Genomic DNA, 27546 nt, shown 5'->3' with positions numbered 1-27546 from the left:
TCCCTTTTTTTTTTTTCCTTTTTTTGGCCATTTTCCAACCCCAGAACCTCACGTTTTTCACCCTGCGCTGGTTTTTGCCGGGTTCCGCCTGTTTTCCCCCCATTTGAAGCAGCAACACAATTCCGGTGATTCTCCTGAACGTTCCCCTCAGCTCAGCGCAAGCGGCTTCCTCCTTTTAGCCGATTTCCCCTCTTTTTACCCCAAATTTCAGAGAAATCGAAGCCAAACGTCTCCCGTTTGTGCCCTGGGGGGGTCCCAGCGCTTCCCAAGGGCCGGTTTTGGGTGGAAACGCCGCGAATTCGGGATTCTCGCCTCTGCTGCCGCCGTGCGGTTCATCCTGGTGGGAGAGGTTGGAAAAATTTAAGTGGAAACAATTGAAAAATGAGAGAAAAGGGTGGAAACCACCGGCTCCCAGCACTAAACCTCCCACATCCTTATGTCTTTAACCTTTTTTAGGGTTTTATTCTTTAAATACTGAAACTAGAGGGGTTGAAAATCACCTTAAGCCCCTAAAAAAGCGACTTTGCAGCGTCCCCCCCAAAGTGTCCCCATGTTCCTGGGGACAGCAGGACCTCTCCTCACAAAGCCGTGATCGGCTACTCGACGTCCCATAGGTGGAGGTGACTGCCTATCATCCTCCGCCAGCCAATAAGAGCCGCAAATCTCCCCGGGGATCAGCCCCCTGTGCTGGAGGAGTGAACGCCGCCTGGTCTCCGCGCTCCCATAGGCTGTCTCAGCTTCTCCTGCGCCGGCGATTGGTAAATTCTTCTGTCAATCAAATCCAAACCCTCCGGCTGAAGGGGGGGGGCTTGTTGTCCTCTCCTGTCATCCAGGTGCCACTCCAGCCAGATGTGGCAGCTGATTGGCCGCTCTACCTATCCATCATCCCCCCTGCGCCTGCCATTCGCCTCTCAGCGGGACTGTGCCCACCCCCAAGCATCTCCTTGAATCTCATTGGAACGGCGCCTTGCCCATCAACCACCGGCTAGCCAGCCCATTGGCTCGCCGCTCAGCAAGGCGCGGTTTATAGCGGCGGCTCGTTCCCCGGGTGGGCCGCGCCGATTGGCGGAGGCGCCGCGGGAGGGCGGGCGGAGGCGTGGAAGCTGCGCGGTGATTGGCTGCGGGGCGGGGCCGCCTGTCAGTCGCTGTCAGTCGGTGTCAGTCGGGGCGGCGGCGGCGGCGGCGGCGGCGGCGGGTCCCCCCATGGCAGCGGCGGGGCCCGCGGCGGCCGCGGCTCCCGCTCGGCTCCAAGCGGCGGTGGCGGCCGGGAAAAGCCGCGGGCCCCCCACTCGGAGGCAGCCGGTGGTCGCTATGGCAGCGTCTCGCAGGTAGGAGGGGCCGAGAGGGGCGCCCCGCCCCCTGGGGGGGGGCCTTCCCTCAGCAATGGGGGTGCCCCCCCCTCCCCGGGGGGGTAATTAACCCCCTGGGGGGGGTAATTAGACCTAAAACCCCCCGCTGATGTACCTGGGGGATTGGTGATTGGGGGTGACCCCCTCTTTGTGGGGGGGGTGATTGGGGCAAATCCCCCCTCAGGCTACAAGGAGGGGGTGTCTATAGGGGTGACCCCCCCCGTAGGCTGTGGGGGGTAATTTGGGGTAATTCCCCCCCCCCCCAAATATATAGGGGGTGATTGGGGTTCCCTCCCCATACCTGAGGGTTCTTTTGGGGTCCCCCCTCATATGGGGGGGGGGTAAGGGGATAATTTCCCCCCTCACTATGGGGGTAACACCCCCCCCCCCTCCAGGACTGGGAGGTAATTGGGGGATTCTCCCCCCCCCCAAGGCTGAGGGGGTAATTAGGGTCACCCCACTAATTGGGGGGGGGGGGGGGTAATTAGGGCTGTGTCCCCCCAAGGAATGTGGGGTAATTAGGGGCTATTGGGGGACACATTGGGGGTGTCGCCCCCCCATAGAGGCAACATTGGGGGTACCCCCCCGAATAGGGCTGACATTGCGGGGGGGGGTGTCCCCCCACTACAGAGGGTGATTTTGGGGGGTTCTCCCCCCACCTTTTTCGCCCCCCTCCCCATTGCAACCCGTGTGCAAAGAGGGTGTTGCCTCTCGCGTCTTTTTCCCTTTAAAACCCCGAGATTTTGGTTAAAACGCCCCCACCCCATGGGGAGGGGGGATTGGGGGGTCCCTTGGGTGCCCCCCAAAACCTCCCCCCATCCCCCCCCATTTTGGTCTTTGTGCTGCCCCAACGCCCCCCCCCCCGCCCCATTTTGGGTTCAAACACAGCGATTTTGGCTTCCCCAGCCAATTCCAGAGGTTTTTCCCCAAAATCCATCCCCTCCCTTTGCCATTTTTCCCCTTTTTTTTTTTGCTGGTTTTCCATCAATCGGGGCTTTGCCGGCAGCGTTTGATACCAGCAGCCTGGGTGGGAAATCTATCAAAAATCCCTATTTTGGTGAAAAATCCCCAAAGACGCCAAATCCTCCCCGTTTCGACCCATTGAGGACTGCGAAAAAACCACAAAAATCACCACCCGAGTGGCATTTTGGGTTGTTTTGCCCCAAAAATCCATGTTTTGTGGCCGGTGCCGGGCGGGGGGTGGCGGTTTCCTCGCTCTGTTTTGGTGATCAATTCAATTTTCACCTGTTTTTTGGGTGGGTTTGGGTTGATTTTGAGCCTGGGGGGATTTTAGCTTAAAATTTACACCCGTTTCATCCCCCCCGGTGGCAAAACCTGCCATGATTAAACCCATTTTTACCCATTTTCCTCCTTTTTCCACCAACCGCGGGTGTTGGTGACGCTCGAGAACATCCCAGCGAAATATTTGTGGTTTAATCCATTTATTTTCCCTCCTCTGGCTCCTTTTGCACGTTAATAATTGGGATTTCTGGCAAATCGATGGATTTTTCATGGTTTGTGTTCGATGTCGATGGCACCTCCAAAAATTGCAGCTGAATTTGGGGCCGAATCCCCCGTTTTGATGAAGTTTGAAGAGGCGGCGGAAGCGGCGCAGGGAAAAAAGTGGAGACGCCACAGAAATGGGGCGAAAAAGGCGCAAAACGGGGCTGAGAAAATGTGTGGAAAATACACAAAAACGACGGTGAGAGACGCAGCAAAAAGGGGCGGAAAAAGGACAAAAAAACGCAGAAACGGGACGAAGCTCCGCAGAAAAGCTGCCAAAATGGGTCAAAAAACCTGCAAATTGGGCAATTTGAAGAGGAACAGGGGGAAATTTTTGCTTTTTCCTCCCAAAATGCTCCGGTTTGAGGTCGCGAAGTCCTGTGGAAAATGGGCTTTTTTTTACGGTATTTCCAGGACCGTTTCCACCATTTTCCCCCCCAATTTTCCCAGCACCTTTGAAACCCCCCCCCCAGATTTTATGTTTTTCCTCCAAATTCCAGCTTTTTCAGCCAATTTTGCTGCCCCCCATGCCAGAAAAAACAACATTCCATCCCAAAAACCCCCCTGTAAAAATTCCAACTCGTTCTTTCTCCTTTTTTCCCATTTCCACCTGGTTTTCCTGTGTCTAATAATTCACATTCCCTTCTGTTTGCCTCATTTTTGGGTTGAAATCCTGCGGTTTTGGATCGAAATCCTGCGGTTTTGGATCAAAATCCTGCAGTTTCGGGTTGAAATCGCGCAGTCGTTGCTTTTATTCCCCTCTACATCGGTGTAAAAATGAACATTTTCCTAAAAAAAGCCATTTCGGGCCATTTTCACTGCCCCTTGAACCCGAGTAGTTTGTGCCGCAACCTCTATTTAATCAATAACTTACAATTTTGCAGCAAAACTCTTTTTTTTTTAATTATTAAACCAGCATTTTGGGCACGATCAACCAGGGAAGTCTTGCAGGGAAATATTAATTATTTTTTAAATTAATTTTTTAAAATTAATTTAATTAATTTAATGACTCTCCTGGACACGCAGCCGCCGCCGGACGGGGCCAAATTAAATAAAATTAAGGCTTTTTTTGCCCCCTTTTGTAAAATTTCCTGCTTAATAACCCGTTAACCATTGAGCCCGTTTTTTCCCCCAAAACCGCTCTGTTAAATTTTACCACTTTTGGAAAAAAACATTAACCAAAAGAGCTGGAATTTCCCCCATTTCGCTCGCCCGGCTCCTCTTCCTTTCTCTTCTCTCATTTTGCTCTTTTTCCTCCCAAAAAAACAGTTTAAACCACAGATTTTTGCTTCAAACCTCCCCGATTTACAGCTTCATTCCATGGAGAGCAAATTCAGCCCAAATCAGGTAAATCCCACATTTATGTCACATTTTTTAATTTATTTCTTTCTTGTTTTCATTCCCTTTAGCCGCAGCGCCCACTGAGGGTTCATTTTCCTGCTTTTTTTCACCACAAAGTGAGTTTTTCAGCCCAAAAAAAGGCCGGAGCTTCCCGGGGTTGATCCCATTCCCGCCCGGAGGCGCCACTTAAACCCCAATTTTTTCAGCGCTCTTCAATTCCCCGTTTTCCGCCCCATTTCCACCATCCCAACCCAGGATTTGTCCCTTCTCGAGGCACCATTTTGCTTTAAAAACCCACCAAATTGGGCAAATCTGCCGCTGTCGCCCCCCAAAGCCAAACCGAGCGGGTTTTGTCGATTCTCTCTTCCCTGTTCCGGCCTCAAAACGAGGCTCCATCGGGCTAAATTCTGGGGTTTTGTCTAATTTAATGCAATGATTTAATGAATTTAATTCAGACCATAGAATCATAGAATCATTTCAGTTGGAAGAGACCTTCAGGATCATCGAGTCCAACCATTAAGCGGCGCTAAAACGGCCCCAAGAGCCTCATCCGTTCACCCCTCCGGGGATGGCGGCTCCAGCCCTGCCCTGGGCAGCCTGTTCCAACGCCCCACAGCCCTTTGGGGAAGAAATCACCCCAAATTTCCACCCTCAGCCTCCTTCTCCAGCCCCTTCCCCAGCTCCGTTCCCTCCTCTGAACTCGCTGCAGCTCCTCAAGGTTTTTCTTGGCGTGAGGTGATCCCAACAGCCCTGGGGCCGCCATCGGAGCCCTGAGGTGATTCTGGCGCCATTTGGAGCCCTGAGGTGATTCTGGTGCCCCTGGGGCCACCGTTTTGTGTTTTGAGGTGGTTTTTGTGCCATTTCGTGTTTTGAGATGATCTTGGTGCCCCTGGTGCCACCGTTTTGATCCCTGAGGTGATTCTGGCGCCATTTGGAGCCCTGAGGTGATTCTGGCGCCATTTTGAGCCCTGAGCTGATCTTAGAATCAATTTGGTTGGAAAAGCCCCTCAAGATCATTGAGTCCAACCATTAACTCACACCCCTGAGAACCTCAGCCCTTTCCCTGAATAATTCCTCCTAATTTCCAACCTCAACCTCCCCTGGTGCAACTTGAGGCCACCTTGGTGCCCCCGGGGCCATTTTGAGCCCTGAGGTGATTCTGGCGCCATTTGGATCCCTGAGGTGATTTTAGAACCATTTAGGTTGGAACAGCCCCTCAGGACCATGGAGTCCAACCACAACCCAACCCCGGTACTAAAATATCCCAAAGAACCTCATCTGTTCAACCCTCCAGGGACGGCGGCTCTGAGGTGATTCTGGCGCCATTTGGATCCCTGAGGTGATTCTGAGGCCATTTGGAGCCCTGAGGTGATTCTGGTGCCCCTGGGGCAAACACTTTGTGTTTTGAGGTGGTTTTAGCGCCATTTCGTGTTTTGAGATGATCTTGGTGCCCCTGGTGCCGCCGTTTTGAGCCCTGAGGTGATTTTGGTTCCCCCATGTTGATTCCTGAGGTGATTCTGGGGCCATTTTGAGCCCTGAGCTGATCTTAGAATCAATTTGGTTGGAAAAGCCCCTCAAGATCATTGAGTCCAACCATTAACCCACACCCCTGAGAACCTCAGGCCTTTCCCTGAATAATTTTTCCTGATTTCCAACCTCAACCTCCCCTGGCGCAACTTGAGGCCACCTTGGTGCCCCTGGGGCCATTTTGAGCCCTGAGGTGATTTGGGTGCCGCCGTTTTGAGCCCTGAGGTGATTCTGGGGCCGTTTTGAGCCCTGAGGTGATTTTAGAACCATTTAGGTTGGAACAGCCCCTCAGGATCATGGAGTCCAACCACAACCCAACCCCGGTACTAAAATATCCCAAAGAACCTCATCTGTTCAACCCTCCAGGGATGGCGGCTCTGAGGTGATTCTGGCGCCATTTGGAGCCCTGAGGTGATTCTGAGGCCATTTTGAGCCCTGAGGTGATTTTGTTGCCACCATTTTAAGCCCTGAGATGATTTTTGCACCATTTTGAGCCCTGAGGTGATTCTGGCGCCATTTTGAGCCCTGAGCTGATCTTAGAACCATTTAGGTTGGAACAGCCCCTCAGGATCACCGAGTCCACCCATAACCCAACTCCTGCACTAAAATGTCCCCAAGAACCTCATCTGTTCAGGCCTCCAGGGATGGCGGCTCTGAGGTGATTCTGGCGCCATTTGGAGCCCTGAGGTGATTCTGGTGCCCCTGGGGCCACCATTTTGTGTTTTGAGGTGATTTTATGCCCCATGGCCACCGTTTTGAGCCCCAAGATGATCTTTGTGCCACCATGTTGGGCCCTGAGGTGATTCTGCCGCCATGTTGGGCCCTGAGGTGATTCTGGCGCCATGTTGGGCCCTGAGGTGATTCTGGCGCCATTTGGATCCCTGAGGTGATTCTGGCGCCATTTGGATCCCTGAGGTGATTCTGGCGCCATTTTGAGCCCTGAGCTGATCTTAGAACCATTTAGGTTTGAACAGCCCCTCAGGATCATGGAGTCCAACCACAACCCAACCCCAGCACTAAAATGTCCCCAAGAGCCTCCTCCGTTCACCCCTCCGGGGATGGCGGCTCCAGCCCTGCCCTGGGCAGCCTGTTCCAACGCCCCACAGCCCTTTGGGGAAGAATTGTTTTCCTAATATCCAATCTAAACCTCCCCTGGTGCAACTTGAGGCCGTTTCCTGTTGTCCCGTCACTTGGGAGAAGAGACCAACCCCCTCCATGCTCCAAACTCCTTTCAGGCAGTTCCAAGATCAGAAGGTCTCCCCTCAGCTCCTGTTCTCCAGCTGAACCCCCCAGGTCCCTCAGCCGCTCCCATCGCACTTGTGCTCCAACCCCTCATCAGCTTCGTCGCCTCCTCTGCCCTCTCTCTAGTCCCTCCATGTCCTTCATGTGACGAGGGGCCCAAAACTGACCACAGGATTCAAGCTGCGGCCTCACCATCGCCAAGGACAGCGGCACAACCCTTCCCAAAATGGAGACCAGCTCCTCACCGCTCCACCCAATCCCTAACGCTCCCTAAAGTTCCCCGAGATCTCCGTTTTGATCCCTAAAGCTCAGAAACGTGAGGCCTGAAGCGCAACCCTCGTACACCCTGCTCCGCTGCCAGCCCCGCGCTTTGCTGCTGTTGGTTTTGGAGAGCGAATGCTCCTGAATTTTTGTAGGGAATTCGGCGAATATCTCGGCAGGCACGACCCGAGTCGTGTTTTTCATCCCGTTGGCTAAAATGTTGGTTTTTTTCAAAGAGATTTTTAACAAAACGTTGGGGTTTTTTTTTGCAGGTGAGGCCCCGAAATCGCCGCGTTCGGCCCCGCGATGGCGTCTCCGGCCGCCAGCCCCGACTCGTCCGTCCCCTCGGGACCAACGTCCGACTCGGAAAACCTGAGTCCCGACGAACTGGAGCTACTGGCCAAACTGGAGGAGCAGAACCGGTGCGACATTGGGGGTTTTATTGGATTTTTTAGAAAAATATTTCACTTAAAAATCAAAGGAGTTGCACAACGAGGAGCCAGCGCCACCAGCCGGGGAAAATGGCAAAAATATTGGAAAAAATAAGTGAAAAAAAATAGAAATAATAGAAATATTAAAATGTGTAGAATATTAAAATATAGAGAGAATATAAAAGTAAATTATGTGTACAATATCTATATAAATATATAGGGGGGAATATCTCTGGTTTTGGGCCAGTTTCGGGGCAATATCTCCTCTTTTGGGCCAGTTTTGGGGGGGAAGATCTCCATTTTTGGGTCTTTATTTCGAGGGAAGATCTCCTCGTTTGAGGCTGTTTTGGGAGAATATCTCCTGTTTTGGGGAAAATATCTCCTCTTTGGGGCCAGTTTTGGGAGAAGATCTCCTTGTTTGGGTCTTTATTTGGGGGAAGATTTCTTTGTTTGGGGCTATTTTGGGGCAATATCTCCTCTTTTGGGCCAGTTTTGGGGGAAGATCTCCTCATTTGGGGCTGTTTTGGGGGAATATCTCCTGTTTTGGGGGAAATCTCTCCCTTTTGGGCCAGTTTTGGGGTAATATCTCGTCTTTTTGGCCAGTTTTGGGAGAAGATCTCCTTGTCTGGGGCTATTTTGGGTGGATATCGCCTGTTTTGGGGCTATTTTGGGGGAATATCTCTGGTTTTGGGCCAGTTTTGGGGCAATGTCTCCATTTTTGGGTCGGATTCTCCGCAGGCTGCTGGAGGCCGACTCCAAGTCGATGCGGTCGGTGAACGGCTCACGCCGCAACAGCGGCTCCTCGTTGGTGTCCAGCTCCTCGGCCTCGTCCAACCTCGGCCACCTTGAGGAGGACACCTGGATCCTCTGGGGCCGCGTCGTCAACGAGTGGGACGAGTGGCGCAAGAAGAAGGAAAAGCTGCTCAAAGTAAGGCCCAAAGTTCGGTTTTTCCCAGTGTGTTTTAACCCAGGTCGGGGGGACGGGGATGGGGGGTGATGGGGACAGTGGGGACTGGGAAAATGGGAGGGACTGGGGGGTGATGGGGACCCAGCAGGGACAGGGACCAGGGGATGGAGGGGACACGGTGGGGGAACAAGGACGGAGGGTGATGGGGACAGTGGGGACAGGGACAATGGGAGGGACTGGGGGGTGATGGGGACCTGGGCGGGGACAGAGACTGAGTGATGGGGGGGGGAACACAGAAGGGGACAAGGACAGGGGGTGATGGGGACTGGGGGGACCCAAGGAGGGGTGATGGGGACCGGGACAATGCGGGGGGCCGGGAGGGGTGATGGGGACCCGGGGGTCACCGGGAGGGACCAGGGGGGCACCAGGGACACCATGAGGTCTTGGGGGGCTCTGGGGACACCGCGAGGGGGACACCAGGAGGGTTATGGGGGTGGAAGTTGGTGACTGGGGACACAGCGAGACCCGGGGAACACTGGAGGTGTCACAGGGGGTGTTACAGGGGGGTGTCCCCGGCGGTGTCACGGGGGAAGCAAAAACCTGCGCACCGGGATGGGATGTTGTTCACCCGTCCACAAAGAGCTTCCATCTCGTCGCGAAACCCGGTGGGTTTTTTGGGTTTTTCGCCCCGTTTCTCCGCAGGAGCTCATCCGCAAAGGGATCCCCCACCACTTCCGCGCCATCGTGTGGCAGCTGCTCTGCAGTGCCACCGACATGCCCGTCAAAAACCAATATTCCGAGCTGCTCAAGATGTCGTCGCCCTGTGAGAAGCTGATCCGGCGCGACATCGCCCGCACCTACCCCGAGCACGAATTCTTCAAGGGCCAGGACAGCCTGGGCCAGGAGGTTCTTTTCAACGTCATGAAGGTAACGTCCCATCCCCAAACCTCAACCCGTCGCGGTCGCAAACCCACACGCCGCTTCGGGTTTTTTCATTGATTTTTGGTGGGTTCAGTTTCCGCCACAAGCGCCCGGAACCGTCGATTCTTTCCTGGCGAAGGGACCTCGTTCCCCGTCCATCCCAAACCTCGTTTTTCCTGTCGTTTGAATTAAGAAATAAATAATTTGAGTATTTCAAGGTCTGAATTCAAGCGCGGAGCAACGTCGTGCTCGCAGGAGGTGTCGTCAACCCCCCAAAAAATGAGATTTTTGGATGTTTCTCCCCACAGGACGCAGGGCCAGTAGGCCGGCCAATCCCCCTCCTTACATTTATATTTATTTTGAATTTTTTTCTCCCTTCCAGGCCTATTCGCTGGTGGACCGAGAGGTTGGGTACTGCCAGGGCAGTGCCTTCATCGTGGGGCTGCTGCTCATGCAGGTTCGTGATGACCCTGGGGGGGTTTCACACCCTTTGGAGATGCAGGGTTGGGGAACGGGAACATTTTTCTCCATCCTCAGGGGCAAAACGGGCTCGTTCCCACCATTCCACCTGCTCCTAGTGGGTTTCAAATCCCCCATTCGCCTTCCCCTTCACCTGGGGATGGTTCCCACCCCCATCCCAACAGCTTCCAGCAGAGTTTTCGGAGGGAATTCACGTGGTTTTGGGTCTCCAGATGCCCGAGGAAGAGGCGTTCTGCGTGTTCGTGAGGCTGATGCAGGAATATCGCTTGCGGGAGCTCTTCAAACCCAGCATGGCCGAGCTGGGGCTCTGCATCTACCAGTTCGAGTACCTGCTGCAGGTGGGGACCCCCCAGAGTCCCCGGTGGGTGGGGACAGGGACAGGGAGGGGACAGGGACAGGGACAGGGAGGTGACAGCTCTTGGGAGGAATCAGTTCCTCTGCGGAGCTCATGTCCAGCGACACGATCCGGGGGACGTCTGGGAGGGATCTGGGGACCAGGCGTGGTTTACTGAGGGGGACGTCAGTGAGAGCCCAGATGTGTCCCCAAGATACCTGGGGACAGGAGTGAGAGCCCAAGGGTGTCCCCAAGATACCTGGGGACATGAGTGAGAGCCCAAGGCTGTCCCCAAATACCCTGGAGACATTAATGAGAGCCCAGAGGTGTCCCCAAGATACCTGGGGACATCTGTGAGACCCCAAGGATGTTTGGGACATCAGTGAGACCCCAAGAGTGTCCAGGATGTCCCCAAGATACCTCGGGGACATCCATAAGACCCCAAGGCACCTCCATGAGGTACCTCAGGGACCATCTGTGACACCCTGGGGACCACCTGTGAGTCACCCAAAGGGACCATCCATGTGACACCATCCAGGAGGTGCCCTGAGGGACATCCAGGAGACCTTGGGGACCATCCACAACCCCCTCCCCACCAAGGGACCTTCTAGGAGCCCCCTGAGGAACCTCGTGGCCCAGTCCCAACCTCACCAGCCACGAGCGACCCCTAAACCCATCCGCCGCTTGCCATTTCTCTTCATTTCCCCCCATTTTTCATGTCCAGGAGCAGCTGCCGGAGTTGAACGTCCACTTCCGCTCGCAGAGCTTCCTCACCTCCATGTATGCATCCTCCTGGTTCCTCACCCTCTTCCTCACCACCTTCCCGCTCCCCGTGGCCACGCGCGTCTTCGACATCTTCATGTACGAGGTAACGCACCCGCGACCGACCACAAAAACCACGTGCGGGTGCAGAAACGTTCTCCTCATGCAAACCGGGCTGGTTTTGGGGGAGAAAACCCCCCAAACCTTGAGGTGATGGCGTTGGGTTCAAGGGTTGGGTCAAGCATGGGGTCAAATGTTGGGTCAAGGGTTGGGGTCAAGCATTGGGTCAAGCGTTAGGAAATCAAACGTTGGGTGAAGTGTTGGGTGAAGCGTTGGGGTCAAGGGTTGGGGTCAAGTGTTGGGTTCAAGCCTTGGGATCAAGCCTTGGAATCAAGCGTTGAGTCAAGCGTTGGGATCAAACGTTGGGATCAAACATTGGGTCAAGCATTGGGATCACACGTTGGGATCAAACATTGGGTCAAGCGTTGGGATCAAACATTGGGATCAAGCATTGGGTCAAGCATTGGGATCAAACATTGGGTGAAGCGTTGGGTCAAGCGTTGGGATCAAGCGTTGGGTCAAGCGTTGGGTCAAGGGTTGGAGACAAGCATTAGGCCAAGTGTTGGCTCAAGCGTTGAGATCAAACGTTGGGATCAAGCGTTGGGTCAAGTGTTGGGATCAAGCATTGGATCAAGCATTGGGATCAAGCGTTGGATCAAGCATTGGGATCAAGCGTTGGGGTCAAGCATTGGGATCAAACATTGGGTGAAGCGTTGGGTCAAGCGTTGGGATCAAACGTTGGGATCAAGCGTTGGGTGAAGCGTTAGGTGAAGCGTTGGGTGAAGCATTGGGATCAAGCATTGGGTCAAGCGTTGGGGTCAAACATTGGGATCAAGCGTTGGGTCAAGCGTCGGGTCAAGGGTTGGAGACAAGCGTTAGGCCAAGCGTTGGGTCAGGCGTTGGGATCAAGCGTTGGGTCAAGGGTTGGGGTCAAGTGTTGGGTCAAGCGTTGGGTCAAACGTTGGGTCAAGCGCTGGGTTCAAGCGTTGGCTCAACCCTTGACTCAACCATTGGGTCCTTCCGGCAGGGGCTGGAGATTGTGTTCCGCGTGGGGTTGGCTCTGCTGCAGTTCAACCAGGCCGAGCTCGTCCAGCTAGACATGGAGGGGATGTCCCAGGTACACGACGGGGATGGGGTGTAGGGTGGATTTGGCCAACAGGATGGGTCTTGGGGCAGACTTGTCCAACAGGATGTGTTTTGGGGTCTATTTGTCCAACACGATGGGTTTTGGGGTCTATTCGTCCAACGGGACGTGTTTTGGGGCCTATTTGTCCAGCAGGATTTATTTTGGGGTCAATTTGTCCAACGGGATGTGTTTTGGGGTCAGTTTGTCCAACAGGATTTATTTTGGGGTGGATTCGCCCAACGGGACATAATCTTGGGACACATTTGACCAACAGGACATAATTTTGGGGCGGATTTGTCCAACGGGACGTGTTTTGGGGCAGCTTTGCTCAAGGAGCCGTCGTTTGGGGCAGATTTCCCCCCACATTTAGTATTTTTGGGGCAGATTTCTCCCAACTGGGCATGTTTGGGGACATATGGGCCATATTTTGGGGCTGGTTGACAGAATAAGTTGTATTTTGGGGTGGATTTATGCAACGAGGGTGTATTTTGGGGCACATTTACCCCACAGAGCCGATTCTGAGACTGATTTTACCCCGCAGACCCTATTTTGGAGCTGGTTTTACCCACCAAACCCTATTTAGAGCTGGTGTTACCCACCAAACCCTATTTTGGAGCTGGTTTTACCCACCAAACCCTATTTAGAGTTGGTTTTACCCACCAAACTGTATTTTGGAGCTGGTTTTACCCACCAAACCCTATTTAGAGCTGGTTTTACCCACCAAACCCTATTTAGAGCTGGTGTTACCCACCAAACCCTATTTTGGGGATGGTTTTACCCACCAAACCCTATTTAGAGCTGGTTTTACCCACCAAACTGTATTTTGGAGCTGGTTTTACCCAACAGACCCTGTTTTAGAGCCGGTTTACCCCCCAAACCCTATTTAGAGCTGGTTTTACCCACCAAACTGTATTTTGGAGCTGGTTTTACCCCCCAAACTCTATTTTGGAGCTGGTTTTACCCCCCAAACCCTATTTTGGATCCGGTTTCACCCCCCAAACCCTACTTTGGAGCTGGTTTTACCCCCCAGGCCTGCCTTTGGGCCCAGTTTCCAGCCCGGCCCGGCTCTCGGGGCCACGTTGACTGTCCCCCCGTGTCCCCGCAGTTCTTCCAGAAGGTGATCCCGCACCAGTTCGACAGCTGCCCCGACAAGCTCATCCTCAAGGCCTCACAGGTCAAGTTCAACGCCAAGAAGATGAAGAGGTGAGCGGGGGGGGCCGCGTCGGTCCCACGGGGGCGCAGGGACCGTCCCCAACCCGCGTCCCAGCCCGGCCCGTGTCCCCGCAGGCTGGAGAAGGAGTACGCGGCCATCAAGAACAAGGAGATGGAGGAGCAGATCGAGATCAAGGTGACTTGGGGCCACCTGAGCTGTTCTGGGGCCACTTTGTCCCATCCTGGAGTCACCTAAGGTGTCCTAGGGCCAATTTGTCCCATCCCTGGGGTCACTTTGTCCCATCCTGGGGCCACCTGGTTCCATCCTGGGGCCACCTGGGCCATCCCTGGGGCCACCTAAGGTGTCCTGGGGCCACTTTGTCCCATCCCTAGGGCCACTTTGTCCCATCCTGGAGTCACCTAAGCCATCCTGGGGCCACCTCGTCCCATCCTGGGGCCACCTGGGCCATTCCTGGGGCCACCTAACCCATCCCTGGGGCCACCTAATGTGTCCTGGGGCCACTTTGTCCCATCCTGGGGCCACCCGAGCCATCCTTGGGGCCACCTAACCCATCCCTGGGGCCACCTAAAGTGTCCTGGGGCCACTTTGTCCCATCCCTGGGGCCACCTAAGCCACCCTGGGGCCACCATGATCCATCCCAAGGCCACTCAATGTGTCCCCAGGGCCACATCAGCCACTTCAGGGCCACTTTGTCCCCAACTTGGGCTTGTTTGAGCCACCCCAGGGTCCCCCCAGGACATCAGTCTGTCCCCGGGGCCACTTCTCCCCATGTTCCCCCATGTCCCCCCATGTCCCCAGGCTCAGTGACCCCTTTGGGACATTCACCCCCCCCCCCAGGGACTCATTTCTCCCCATTTTTTGCCCCCCCAGCGGCTCCGCACCGAGAACCGGCTGCTCAAGCAGCGAATCGAGACCCTGGAGAAGGTAAAACCCCCGCCGGGGCACCCCAAAAATACACCCGGGCACCCAAAAAAAACATGGGGGGCACCCAAAAACCCCCCAAGGTCACCCCAAAACTCCTCCAGGGCACCCAAAATCCCCCCTAGGCACCCCAAAAACACACCCGGGCACCCAAAAAAACCATTGCGGGCACCCCAAAAACCAACCGAGCACCCCAAAAAAACCATTGGGGCACCCCAAAAACCACTGGGGCACCCCGAAAACCCACAGGGGCACCCCAAAAGCCCCCCAAGGTCACCCCAAAACCCCCCCGGGTGCACCCAAAATCCATTGGGGCACCCCAAAAAAGATACTGGAGCACCCCAGAAAATACAAGGGCACCCCTAAAACCCACTGGGGGACCCCAAAAACCCCCCAGGTAACCCCAGAAACCACTGGGGCACCCGCAAAAAAACCCACAGGGGGACCCCAAAAATCCACTGGGTGCACCCAAAACCACTCCAGGGTACCCCAAAAAAATCACTGGGGCACCTCAAAACCCACCAAGGGACCCCAAAAAAACCACTGGGGGACCCCAAAAACCCACCAGGGGACCCCAAAGCCCCCAGGGCACCCCAAAAATACACCAGGAGAGCCCAAAAACCCACCAGGGGACCCCAAAGCCCCCAGGGCACCCCAAAAATACACCAGGAGAGCCCAAAAACCCACCCAGGGCTCCCCAAAAACCATTGGGGGCACCCCAAAAACCAACCGAGCACCCCAAAAACACACCCGGGCACCCCAAAAACCCATAGGGGCACCCAAAAGCCCCCCAAGATCACCCCAAAATCCCCCCAGGCACCCCAAAAACCAACGGAGCACCCCAAAAAAAACATTGAGGGCACCACAAAAACCACTGGGGCACCCCAAAAACCCACCAGGGGACCCCAAACCCCCCCTGAGTCACCCCAAAAACCTCCCAGGTCACCCTAAAAATCCACTGGGTGCACCCAAAACCACCCCGGGGCACCCACGAACCAAGCGGGTGCACCCAAAATATCCCCCGGGGGGGGCACCCATGGGTGCAACCCCAACCCCCTTTTACACCCCCAAACTCCCCCCTCGCGGCACCGCTTTGGTGCAAAAAAAGGCGATTTTGGTCCAGCGAGCAGCCGCTTCATCATTTCCCATCCCCGCGAGGTGGAAAATGCTCAATTTGGGGGTGAAAAACCACCTGACACGGGGGGGAAAGTGCCCAAATCCTGGGAAATCCCCCCAAAACGGGGGCGCGGGAAGGTCCCCGGGCGCCTCCGCGTCTCTCGTTAAGCTGGTTCCTCGTTAAGCTCGTTAAGCTGGTTCCTCGTTGCTCTCTCCTCTCTCTGGCCGCAGGAGAGCGCGGCCCTCGCCGACCGCCTCATCCAGGTAGCGTCAAAAATCACTATTTTGCCCTTTTCCACTTCGTTTTAACCCTTTTCCGCTTCGTTTTAACCCTTTTGCGCTTCATTTTAACATTTTTCCCTTCCTTTTTAACCTTTTCTGCCACGTTTTAACCTTTTTCCACTTCATTTTAACCCATTTCTGAATTCATTTCAACCTTTTTCTGCTTCATTTTAAACCTTTTCTGCTTCATTTTAACCCATTTCTGCCACTTTTTAACCTTTTTGCACTTCATTTTAACCCCTTTCCGCCACGTTTTAACCTTTTTCCACTTTATTTTAACCCATTTCTGGTTCATTTTAACCTTTTTCCGCTTCGTTTTCACCCTTTTCCACTTTATTTTGACCCATTTCCGCCGCTTTCGAACGTTTTTCCACTTTATTTTAACCCCTTTCTGCTTCATTTTAACCTTTTTCCGCTTCATTTTAAACCTTTTCCGCTTCATTTTAACCCATTTCCGCCACTTTTTAACCTTTTTCCGCTTCATTTTAACCCCTTTCTGATTCATTTTAACCTTTTTCCGCTTCATTTTAACCCTTTTCTGCTTTTCCGGAGGCTCCCGCGTCCCTTCCCCCCTCGGGGGGGTGGTGAAAATGGGGCTTTGGGGCCCGTTTTTGGTGTCACCCCCTTGTCCCCAGTGTCACCCCCTTATTCCCAGTGTCACCCACTGTGTGACTGGTGTCACCCTCATGTCCCCAGCATCACCCCGTGTCACCCCACGTCCCCTCTCAGTGACCTGGGGGCTCAGAAATGGGTGCCAGGTGGATGCGGTGACGTGTCCGCAACTGTCCCCAGTGTCACCCCCTCATCCCCAGTGTCACCCCCTTGTCCCCAGTGTCACCCAGTGTCACCCTCATGTCCGCAGTGTCACCTCATGTGCCCCCCCAGTGACCTGGGGGCTCAGAACCAGGTGCCAGGTGGATCTGGTGACATGTCCCCAGTGTCACCCCCTTGTCCCCAGTGTCACCCACTGTGCGACTGGTGTCACCCTCATGTCCCCAGCATCACCCCGTGTCACCCCACGTCCCCCCTCAGTGACCTGGGGGCTCAGAACCAGGTGCCAGGCGGATCTGGTGACATGTCCCCAGTGTCACCCCCTTGTCCCCAGTGTCACCCTCATGTCCCCAGCATCACCCAGTGTGCCCCCATGTGTCCCCCCCAGTGACACGGGGGCTCAGAACCAGGTGCTGGGCGGATCTGGTGACGTGTCCCCAGTGTCACCCTCTTGTCCCCAGTGTCACCTTACTGTGCGACTGGTGTCACTCCTCATCCCTGGTGTCACCCTCATGTCCACAGCATCACCCCACGTCCCCCCCCAGTGACACAGGGGCTCAGAAATGGGTGCCAGGTGGATGAGGTGACGTGTCCCCAACTGTCCCCAGTGTCACCCCCTTATCCCCGGTGTCACCCCCTCATCCCCAGTGTCACCTCACATGTCCCCCCCAGTGACATGGAGGCTCAGAACCAGGTGCCAGGTGGATCTGGTGACGTGTCCCCAACTGTCCCCAGTGTCACCCCCTCATCCCCGGTGTCACCCCCTTGTCCCCAGTGTCACCCGCTGTGCGACTGGTGTCACCCTCATGTCCCCAGCATCACCCAGTGTCACCCCACGTCCCCTCTCAGTGACCTGGGGGCCCAGAACCAGGTGCCAGGTGGATCTGGTGACATGTCCCCAACTGTCCCCAGTGTCACCCCCTCATCCCCAGTGTCACCCCCTTGTCCCCAGTGTCACGCGCTGTGCGACTGGTGTCACCCTCATGTCCCCATCATCACCCTGTGTCACCCCACGTCACCCCCCGGTGCCCCGAGCGGCTGCGGTGCCTCGTCCCCGGCGACATCCCGGTGTCCCCGGCGATGTCCCCGTGTCCCCGGCGGCGTCCCCATGTCCCCGTGTCCGCAGGGCCAGGTGACGCGTGCGCAGGAGGCCGAGCAGAACGACGTGATCCGGCGGGAGCTGGCGGTGGCCAAGCAGCAATGCAGCTCGGCCACCCAGAACCTGCAGCGCGCCCAGAGCACCATCCGCCAGCTGCAGGGACAGCAGGTGGGTCCCCAGCTGGCCCCGGGTGTCCCCAGATGGCCTCTGATGTCCCCAGGCATCCTCAGGCACCCTCAGCTGTCCCCAGGTGTCCCCAACTGTCCCAAGGTGGCCTCAGGTGTCCCCAGCCGTCCCCTGGTGTCCCCAGGTGTCCCCAGATGTCCTCAGATGTCCCCAGGCAGCCTCAGGCACCCCCAGCTGTCCCCAGCTGTCCCCTGGTGTCCCCTGGTGTCCTCAGGTGTCCCCAGGCATCCCCAGCTGTCCCCAGGTGTCCCCAGCTGTTCCCTGGTGTCTCTGGGTGTCCCCAGATGTCCTCAGATGTCCCCAGGCACCCCCTGGTGTCCCCAGCTGTCCCCAGCTGTCCCCTGGTGTCCCAAGGTGTCCTCAGGTGTCCCCAGGCATCCCCAGCTGTCCCCTAGTGTCCCCAGCTGTCCCAGGTGTCCCCAAGTGTCAGAGGTGTCCCCAGCCGTCCCCTGGTGTCCCCAGCTGTGACCCCTGGGGACAGTGACCCTTGGTGACAATGACACATTTTGGTGACAATGCCACATTTTGGTGACAGGGTGACTGCGGCAGCGCCGAGCCGGTGTCACTGTGACCATTGGTGACAGTGACCCTTGGTGACAATGGCACGTTTTGGTGACAGGGTGACTGCGGCAGTGCCGAGGTGGTGTCACTGTGACCATTGGTGACAGTGACCTTTGGTGACAATGGCACGTTTTGGTGACAGGGTGACCGCGGCAGCGCCGAGCCGGTGTCACTATGACCATTGGTGACAGTGACTCTTGGTGACAATGACATATTTTGGTGACAGGGTGACCACGGCAGCACCGAGCCGGTGTCACTGTGACCATTGGTGACAGTGACCCTTGGTGACAATGACATATTTTGGTGACAGGGTGACCGCGGCAGCGCCGAGCTGGTGTCGCGGCTGCAGTCGGAGCTGCAGCGCTCGCGGCTGCGGGAGAACGAGAGCCGGGGGCAGCTGCGGCAGCTCCAGCACCGCCTGGGGCTGCTCGAGAAGGTGACACGCGGGGACACGGGGACCGTGGGGGACCCACCAGTGGCCCCGGGGACGGGGAGAGCCACACGGGTGGGGTTGGGGACAAGGAGGGACCCATCAGTGGCCCTGGGGATGGTCACACGAGTGGGTTTGGGGACAGGGGGGGACCTACCAATGGCCCTGGGGATGAGAGAGACCCACAAGTGGCCTTGGGGACAAGGAGGGACCCCCCAGTGGCCCTGGGGACGGTCACACAAGTGGGTTTGGGGACAAGGAGGGACCCACGAGTGGCCCTGGGGACGGTCACACGAGTGGGTCTGGGGACAAGGAGGGACCCACAAGTGGCCCTGGGGACAGTCACACGAGTGGGTTTGGGGACAGGGAGGGACCCACAAGTGGGTTTGGGGACAGGGAGGGACCAACAAGTGGCCCTGGGGACAAGGAGGGACCCACCAGTGGCCCTGGGGACAGGGAGGGACCCACCAGTGGCCTTGGGGACAGGGAATGTCACAGGAGTGGCCCTGGGGATGGGGACAGTCAAGATGTCCCCTGCTGTCCCCTGTCCCTGGCTGTCCCCTGAACTGCCTGTGTCCCTGCTGTCCCCAATGTCCCCAATGTCCCTGCAGCAGAGCGCGCTGCCCGGGGAGGCTCCACTGCTGCAGCTGCCCCGGGTGTCCCCTGATGTCCCTGTGTCCCCTGTCCCCATGTCCCCTGCTGTCCCCTGTCCCCAGCTGTTCTCCGATCTCCCTGTGTCCCTGCTGTCCCCTGTCCCCTGCTGTCCCCTGCTGTCCCTGCTATCCCCTGCTGTCCCCTGTCCCTGCTGTCCCCTGATGTCCCTGTGTCCCCTGTCCCTGCTGTCCCCTGTGTCCCCAATGTCCCCGCAGCAGAGCGCGCTGCCCGTGGAGGCTCTGCTGCTGGGGCTGCCATGGGTGTCCCCTGCTGTCCCCTGTCCCTGCTGTCCCCTGATGTCCCCTGTTCCTGCTCTCCCCTGCTGTCCCCGCTGTCCCCTGTCCCCTGCTGTCCCTGCTATCCCCTGCTGTCCCCTGTGTCCCCAATGTCCCCGCAGCAGAGCGCGCTGCCCGGGGAGGCTCTGCTGCTGGGGCTGCCATGGGTGTCCCCTGCTGTCCCCTGTCCCCTGCTGTCCCCTGATGTCCCCTGTTCCTGCTCTCCCCTGCTGTCCCTGCTGTCCCCTGTCCCCTGCTGTCCCCTGCTCTCCCTGCTATCCCCTGCTGTCCCCTGTCCCTGCTGTCCCCTGATGTCCCCAATGTCCCCGCAGCAGAGCGCGCTGCCCGGGGAGGCTCCGCTGCTGGGGCTGCCCTGGGTCTCCCCTGCTGTCCCTGCTGTCCCTGCTGTCCCCTGTCCCCTGCTGTCCCCTGTCCCCAGCTGTTCTCCAATCTCCCTGTGTCCCTGCTGTCCCCTGTCCCCTGCTGTCCCCTGCTGTCCCTGCTATCCCCTGCTGTCCCCTGTCCCTGCTGTCCCCTGTGTCCCCAATGTCCCCACAGCAGAGCGCGCTGCCCGGGGAGGCTCTGCTGCTGGGGCTGCCCTGGGTGTCCCCTGCTGTCCCCTGTCCCTGCTGTCCCCTGCTGTCCCTGTGTCCCCTGTCCCCTGCTGTCCCCTGATGTCCCCAATGTCCCCGCAGCAGAGCGCGCTGCCCGGGGAGGCTCCGCTGCTGCGGCTGCAGGAGGAGCTGCAGGCGCTGGGGCTGCGCGAGGCCGAGGCCGCCCAGTCGCTGGCGCAGCTGCAGCAGCAGCTCAGGGACCTCAGTGACACCTGGCAGGTACGCCCGGACGCCTGGGTTCCCCCCCGAACACCTGGGTCCCCTCTCGGACGCCTGGGTCCCCTCCACATGCCTGGGTCCCCCCCGGGTGCCTGGGTTCCCCCCACAACGCCTGAGTCCCTCTCGGACACCTGGGTCCCCTCCTGGATGCCTGAGTCCCTCTCGGACGCCTGGGTCCCCTCCCGGATGCCTGTGTCCCCCCGGGTGCCTGGGTCTGCCCCCGGATGCCTGAGTCCCTCCCGGATGCCTGGGTCCCCTCCCGGATGCCTGAGTCCCCTCCCGGATGCCTGAGTCCCTCTCAGACGCCTGGGTCCCCTCCACATGCCTGTGTCCCCCCGGGCGCCTGGGTCTGCCCCCGGACGCCTGAGTCCCCTCCTGGACACCTGGGTCCCTCCTGGGTCCCCCCTCAGACGCCTGGGTCCCCTCCACATGCCTGGGTCCCCCCCAGACACCTGGGTCCCCTCCACATGCCTGGGTCCCTCCCGGATGCCTGGCTCCCCTCCCGGACACCTGGGTCCCTTGTCCCAGCACCTGGGTCCCCTCCCATCCCCCCCGGGTCCCCTCCATGTCCCCACCGACACTGGGGTGGCGAAGCCACCAGGGCGCTGCGGGACGTCACCACGTCGCAGGGTGTCCCCGAGCTGCGGGGTGTCACTGTGCTTCAAGACGTCACCATGTCACAGGGTGTCCCCGAGCTGCGGGGTGTCACTGTGTTTCAAGACATCACCGCGTCACAGGGTGTCCCCGAACTGCAGGGTGTCACTGTGTTTCAGGATGTCACCGAGCTGCGGGACGTCACCGCCTCGCAGGACGTCACCGAGCTGCGGGGTGTCACTGTGTTTCAGGATGTCACCGAGCTGCGGGACGTCACCGCCTCGCAGGACGTCACCGAGCTGCGGGGTGTCACTGTGTTTCAGGATGTCACCGAGCTGCGGGACGTCACCGCGCTGCAGGGGGACCCAGCGCTGCAGGATGTCACGGAGCTGCAGGATGTCACGGCGCTGCGGGACGTCACCGCGCTGCAGCGGGCAGTTGTGGCCGCGCGGCTGCGGGAGGCGCAGGCCCAGGGGCAGCTGCGGGGGCTGCGGGTGCGGCTGCTGCAGCTGGAGACGCAGGTGGGCAAACTGGGAACACTGGGAGCACTGGGAGGGACTGGGGGACTGGGAGAGACTGGGGGGGACTTGGGGGACTGGGAGAGACTGGGAGTGCTGGGAGAGACTGGGAGGGACTGGGGCTGCAGGTGCTGCAGCTGGAGACACAGGTGGGCAAACTGGGAACGCTGGGAGCACTGGGAGGGACTGGGAGAGACTGGGGGGGACTGGGAGAGACTGGGAGTACTGGGAGGGACTGGGGCTGTGGGTGCTGCAGCTGGAGACACAGGTGGGCAAACTGGGAACACTGGGATCACTGGGGGGGACTGGGAGAGACTGGGGGGGACTTGGGGCACTGAGAGAGACTGGGAGTGCTGGGAGAGACTGGGAGGGACTGGGGCTGCAGGTGCTGCAGCTGGAGACACAGGTGGGCAAACTGGGAACGCTGGGAGCACTGGGAGGGACTGGGAGAGACTGGGGGGGACTGGGAGAGACTGGGAGTACTGGGAGGGACTGGGGCTGTGGGTGCTGCAGCTGGAGACACAGGTGGGCAAACTGGGAGGGACTGGGAGCACTGGGGGGGTCTGGCGGGGAGTGCCAGTGACACCAGTGTCCCTACAGGGTCACCTCCTGCAGGAGCAGCTGCGGGTGACGGTGACACAGTGGCAGGGTGACGGTGTCACAGTGACACAGTGACAGGGTCACAGTGACAGGGTGACAGTGACAAGGTGACAGTGACACAGTGACAGGGTGACAGTGACACAATGACACAGTGACAGGATCACAGTGACAAGGTGACAGTGACAGGGTGACGGTGTCACCGGTGTCCCCACAGGGTCACCTCCTGCAGGAGCAGCTGCAGGTGACAGTGACACAGTGGCAGGATGGCAGTGACACAGTGACAGGGTTACGGTGACACAGTGACAGGGTGACAGTGACACAGTGACAGGGTGACGCTGACACAATGACAGGGTGGCAGTGACACAGTGACAGGGTGACGGTGACACTGACACAGTGACAGAGTCACAGTGACACAGTGACAGGGTGACGGTGACACAGTGGCAGGGTGACAGTGACACAATGACAGGGTGATGGTGACACAGTGACAGGGTGACAGTGACACAGTGACAGGGTGGCAGTGACACAGTGACAGGGTGGCAGTGACACAGTGACAGGGTGACGGTGTCACCGGTGTCCCCACAGGGTCACCTCCTGCAGGAGCAGCTGCGGGTGACGGTGACACAGGCACAGGGGCTGCAGGCGCAGCTCAGCGAGAGCCACCGCAAACACGCCGAGGCCCAGTGCAAGGTGGGACAGTCGGGGACACTTGGGGACACTCGGGGACACTCGGGGACATCTGGAGACACTCAGGGACACCCTCAGGGTCTCCTCTGGCACTTCCCAGGGGACACGCAGGGACACTCCTGTCACCTCCCCTGGGGCACCCACAGACCATCCCCTGGTGTCACCGCTGTGCCCTCCATGGGGACACCCGTGTCCCCTCCATGGGGACATCACTGTCCCCAGCCACAGCCCTTCCCACAGTGTCCCCATGTCACCTCTGTAGTGTCCCCATGTCCCCTCCCAGTGTCCCCATGTCCCCTCCCATGGGGTCGCAGTGTCCCCCTGTCCCCTCTATAGTGTCCCCGTGTCCACTCCCGTGGGGTCGCAGTGTCCCCATGTCCCCTCTGTAGTGTCCCTATGTCCCCTCCCATGGATCCCACTGTCCCCTCCCAGTGTCCCCATGTCCCCTCCATTGGGGTCCCCATGTCCCCTCCCTGTCCCCACGTCCCCTCCACCACTGTCCCCCCCTTCTGTCCCCCCAAGTCCCCAGAGCTGGGTGGGGAGGTGGGCAGGGGGTGACACAGGTGACATCGGTGACACTCGTGTCCCCAGAGCAAGGAGGAGGTCCTGGCCATGCGGGGGTGGGCAGGGGGTGACACAGGTGACACCGGTGACACTCGTGTCCCCAGAGCAAGGAGGAGGTCCTGGCCGTGCGGCTGCGCGAGGCCGAGAGTCTGGCGGCCGTGGCCGAACTGCGGCAGAGAGTGGCCGAGCTGGAGATCCAGGTGACACAGGGGGACAGGGGGACATGGGGGAACAGGGAGACGTGGGGGGACATGGGGGACATGGGGAGACAGGGAGACATGGGGGGACACGGGGGACATGGGGGAACATGGGGACATGGGGGGACAGGGGGACATGGGGTGACACGGGGGACATGGGGGGACAGGGGGACATGGGGGGACACAGGGGACATGGGGAACAGGGAGACATGGGGGGACAGGGGGACATGGGGGGACATGAGGGGACAGGGAGACATGGGGGGACAGGGGACAGGGGACGTGGGGGGACAGGGGGACATGAGGGACACAGGGGGACAGGGGACATAGGGGGATGGGGGAGACAGGGAGACATGGGGGGACACGGGGGGACAGGGGGGTGACAGGGGACACAGGGGGACACGGGGAGACAAGGGGACACGGGGGGACAGACTGGCAGCCCTGGCTGAGCTGGAGATCCAGGTGACATGGGGACAGGGGGACATGGGGGGACACGGGGACATAGGGGGACAAGGGGACATGGGGGGACACAGGGGGACAAGGGGACATGGGGGCACAGTGGGGTGACAGGGGGACAGGGGACGGTCCGGTGGCCCTGGCTGAGCTGGAGATCCAGGTGACATGGGGACACGGGGGTGACAGGGGGTGATGAGGTGACAGGGAGGTGACAGGGGGACACTGTCCCTTGTCCCCAGCGCGAGGAGGGGCTGCTCCAGGGCCAGCTCGACCACTCGGACGCCGCCCAGTACATCCGGCAGCTCAAGGGCCACATCGAGGAGCTCAAGGCCGAGGTGAGGGGATAGCACAGTGTCACCTGGGCCTGTCACACCGCCCACGGTGTCACCCGGGCCCTGTCACATCGCCCACAGTGTCACCTGGGCCTGTCCCATCACCCCTGGTGTCCCTTTGTCCCCATGTCCTTGTCCCTTTGTCCCATCACCCCCGGTGTCCCCATGTCCCTGTCTCTTTGTCCCACCACCCCTGATGTCCCCAACGTCCCTCGTCCCCCTGTCCCATCACCCCTGGTGTCCCCATGTCCCTTGTCCCACCACCCCCGGTGTCCCCATGTCCCTTGTCCCCCTGTCCCATCACCCATGTGTCCCCATGTCCTTTGTCCCCTGTCCCCTTGTCCCACCACCCCCGGTGTCCCCATGTCCCTTGTCCCCCTGTCCCATCACCCCCTGTGTCCCCATGTCCCTTGTCCCACCACCCCCGGTGTCCCCATGTCCCTTGTCCCCGTGTCCCATCACCCATGTGTCCGCATGTCCTTTGTCCCCTGTCCCCTTGTCCCACCACCCCCGGTGTCCCCATGTCCCTTGTCCCCCTGTCCCATCACCCCCCGTGTCCCCACGTCCCTTGTCCCATCATTCCTGGTGTCCCCATGTCCCCTTGTCCCACCACCCCCGGTGTCCCCACATCCCTGTCCCCCTGTCCCGTCACCCCCGGTGTCCCCATGTCCCTGTCCCTGCAGATCCGGCTGCTGCGGGGCCCGCTGCCCTTCGGGGCGGTGGCCTTGGGGACACGGCTTGGGGACGAGGACTCGCTGGGCTCCTCGGATGACGAGCTGCCGCCCTTCGCCCATGGGGACATCGGGGACCTCGGGGACATGGGGGACATCGGGGACAGCAGCGACAGCGAGACCGAGGGGACGCCCGCGGCACCGTGACCCTCGGGGACATTGGGGACAGCGAGACTGAGGGGACATCGGGGACAGCGAGACCAAGGGGACACCTGTGGCACCATGACCCTTGGGGACATTGGGGACATCGAGACCGAGAGGACGTCAAGGACATCGGGGACAGCGAGACCGAGGGGACACACAGCACCGTGACCCTTGGGGACATCGGGGACAGCGAGGCCGAAGGGACACGCAGCACCGTGACCCTTGGGGACATCAGGGGACAGTGAGACTGAGGGGACATCGGGGACAGTGAGACCGAGGGGACACCTGTGGCACCGTGACCCTCAGGGACATCGGGGACAGCGAGTCCAAGGGGCCGTTGAGGACATCGGGGACAGCGAGACTGAGGGGACACGCAGCACCGTGACCCTTGGGGACATTGGGGACATCAAGACCGAGGGGACACCTGTGGCACCATGACCCTTGGGGACATTGGGGGACAGCGAGACCGAGGGGACACCTGTAGCACCATGACCCTTGGGGACATCGGGGGACAGCAGCCACCAGCGAGACTGAGGGGACGTTGGGGACATCGGGGGACAGCGGTGACAGCCCGAGGGGCCACCCCTGACCTCTGGGGGATCTGCCAGCCCCGGGGCACCCTGGGGACACCCTGGGGACACCGAGGGACATGAGGGGACACCGCGGAACACCAGGGGACATTGGGGGCCACCCATGGGCCTTGTGGCACCCGGGGGACCCCGAGGACACTGAGGGTCACCCAAGGTCAAGGTCACGGCCCTGGGGCTGCCCTGAGCGCTGGATCCATCCCCGGGGGATCCCGGGACTCGCCGGATCCCAAACAGCCGCGTGGATCCTGGAGGGGGTCCCAAGGACCCACTGGATCCCTGAGCCAGAGATCCTGAACCCCGGGGGACCTTGAGAGCCGCTGGATCCCAAACAGCCGCCTCGATCCCACTGGGGATCTCCGGGGCCCACTGGATCCCTATGATGGATCCTGCACCCACCCCCACCCCCAGGGATCCCAAGGACCCGCTGGATCCCTGAGATGGGGATCCCGAACCCCCGGGGCGGGGGGTGTCCCAAGGCCCCAGCAGATCCCAAAGGGTGGATCCGGCACCCCTGTAGATCCTGAGACCCACTGGATCCCCAGCGGATGGCTTGATCCCGTGGGGGATCCCGAGAGCCACTGGATCCCTGAGCGGTGAATTCTGCGCCCCCAGGGGACCCTGAGACCCCCCCAGATCCCAAACAGCCGCATCGATCCCACAGGGGATCTCTGGGCCCCACTGGATCCCTGCGGTGGATCCTACACCCCCGGGGGGGGGTCCCAAGGACCCAATGGATCCCTGTGATGGATCCCGAACCCCTGGGGGACCCTGAGAGCCCCTGGATCCCAAACAGCCACATCGATCCCACGGGGGGGATCCCAAGGACCCCCTGGATCCCAAACAGCCGCATCGATCCCACAGGTGATCTCCAGGCCCCACTGGATCCCTGCGATGGATCCTGCACCCCAGGGGATCCCAAGGCCTCACTGGATCCCTGTGATGGATCCCGCACACACACGCCCCCCCGGGTGGGGGGTCCCCAGGCCCAAGTGGATCCCAAAGGGTGGATCCCAAAGGGTGGAACCCGAGAGCCAGTGGATCCCTGCGCGGTGAATTCTGCCCCCCCCCCCAGGGGACCCCGAGATCCCCCCAGATCCCGAACAGCCGCGTGGACCCCACGGGGGGTCCCAAGGACCCGCTGGATCCCCGAGCGGTGGATCCTGCCCCCCCGGATCCCCCCGATCCCACCCCACGGGGGGGTCCCAGCGCCGGGACTGGATCCCGCCCCCCCAAACCGCTGTTTGTACCTGGACAGAAATACAGACAGTGGGCCGGACAGACCCAAAGCGCCTCCGGTTCACCCCAAAAATCCCGCAGAGCGACCCCGAAACCCGGGAATCCGGCCCCAGAAATCCCCTGGGGTCCTGAAATCCCTGCGATTGCCCCAAAACCACGGGAATTCACCCCAAAATAACTCCCCCCCCCCCCCCCCACCTTGGGGACCCCGATAACCACATGGGGGGGGCGGCAGCACCTTTATTGTCCCCCCCAGGGAAGGGGGGGCTGGGGGGACCCAGGCATTCGGGGGGGGACCCAGGCATCCGTGGGGACCCAGGCGTCCGGGGAGGGGACCCAGGTGTCCAGGGGGCTCAG

At 59.2% G+C, this 27546-nt stretch overlaps 1 protein-coding gene across 5 annotated transcripts; it reads left to right on the top strand.

Annotated features, from left to right (window-relative positions):
- Positions 1–1164: 1164 nt before the first annotated feature.
- EVI5L (ecotropic viral integration site 5 like) lies at positions 1165–27229 on the top strand. Of its 5 annotated transcripts, none has more exons than XM_065654935.1 (20): positions 1165–1328; positions 7496–7645; positions 8393–8582; positions 9264–9488; positions 9865–9939; positions 10175–10300; positions 11021–11164; positions 12146–12235; positions 13350–13447; positions 13532–13592; positions 14289–14342; positions 15687–15719; positions 17635–17775; positions 18665–18790; positions 20412–20546; positions 21464–21661; positions 22841–22945; positions 23611–23706; positions 24396–24491; positions 25172–27229. In XM_065654935.1, the coding sequence occupies exons 2-20, from the start codon at positions 7530–7532 to the stop codon at positions 25364–25366; spliced, it is 2304 nt and encodes a 767-aa protein (XP_065511007.1). In that variant the 5' UTR covers positions 1165–1328; positions 7496–7529; the 3' UTR covers positions 25367–27229. The 5 variants fall into 5 exon arrangements, with proteins under 5 accessions (XP_065511007.1, XP_065511005.1, XP_065511008.1 ...); XM_065654933.1 differs by having other exon boundaries at positions 20409–20546; XM_065654936.1 differs by lacking the exon at positions 15687–15719 and having other exon boundaries at positions 20409–20546.
- The last annotated feature ends 317 nt before the right edge of the window (positions 27230–27546 follow it).

The sequence above is a fragment of the Caloenas nicobarica genome, chromosome 36 (genome assembly GCF_036013445.1).
Source record: "Caloenas nicobarica isolate bCalNic1 chromosome 36, bCalNic1.hap1, whole genome shotgun sequence".
In the NCBI taxonomy this organism is placed as follows: Eukaryota; Metazoa; Chordata; class Aves; order Columbiformes; family Columbidae; genus Caloenas; species Caloenas nicobarica.
This window is presented reverse-complemented; position numbering and strand designations above follow the sequence as displayed.

What these genes read in the sequence shown, in the direction of transcription:
- EVI5L (XM_065654933.1), top strand. Translation starts at nt 7,530, where the DNA reads ATGGCGTCTCCGGCCGCCAGCCCCGACTCGTCCGTCCCCTCGGGACCA. An exon ending in GAATCGAGACCCTGGAGAAG is followed by an intron (nt 14,343 to 15,686) that starts GTAAAACCCCCG and finishes CTCTGGCCGCAG; the next exon opens with GAGAGCGCGGCCCTCGCCGA. An exon ending in TCGCCGACCGCCTCATCCAG is followed by an intron (nt 15,720 to 17,634) that starts GTAGCGTCAAAA and finishes CCGTGTCCGCAG; the next exon opens with GGCCAGGTGACGCGTGCGCA.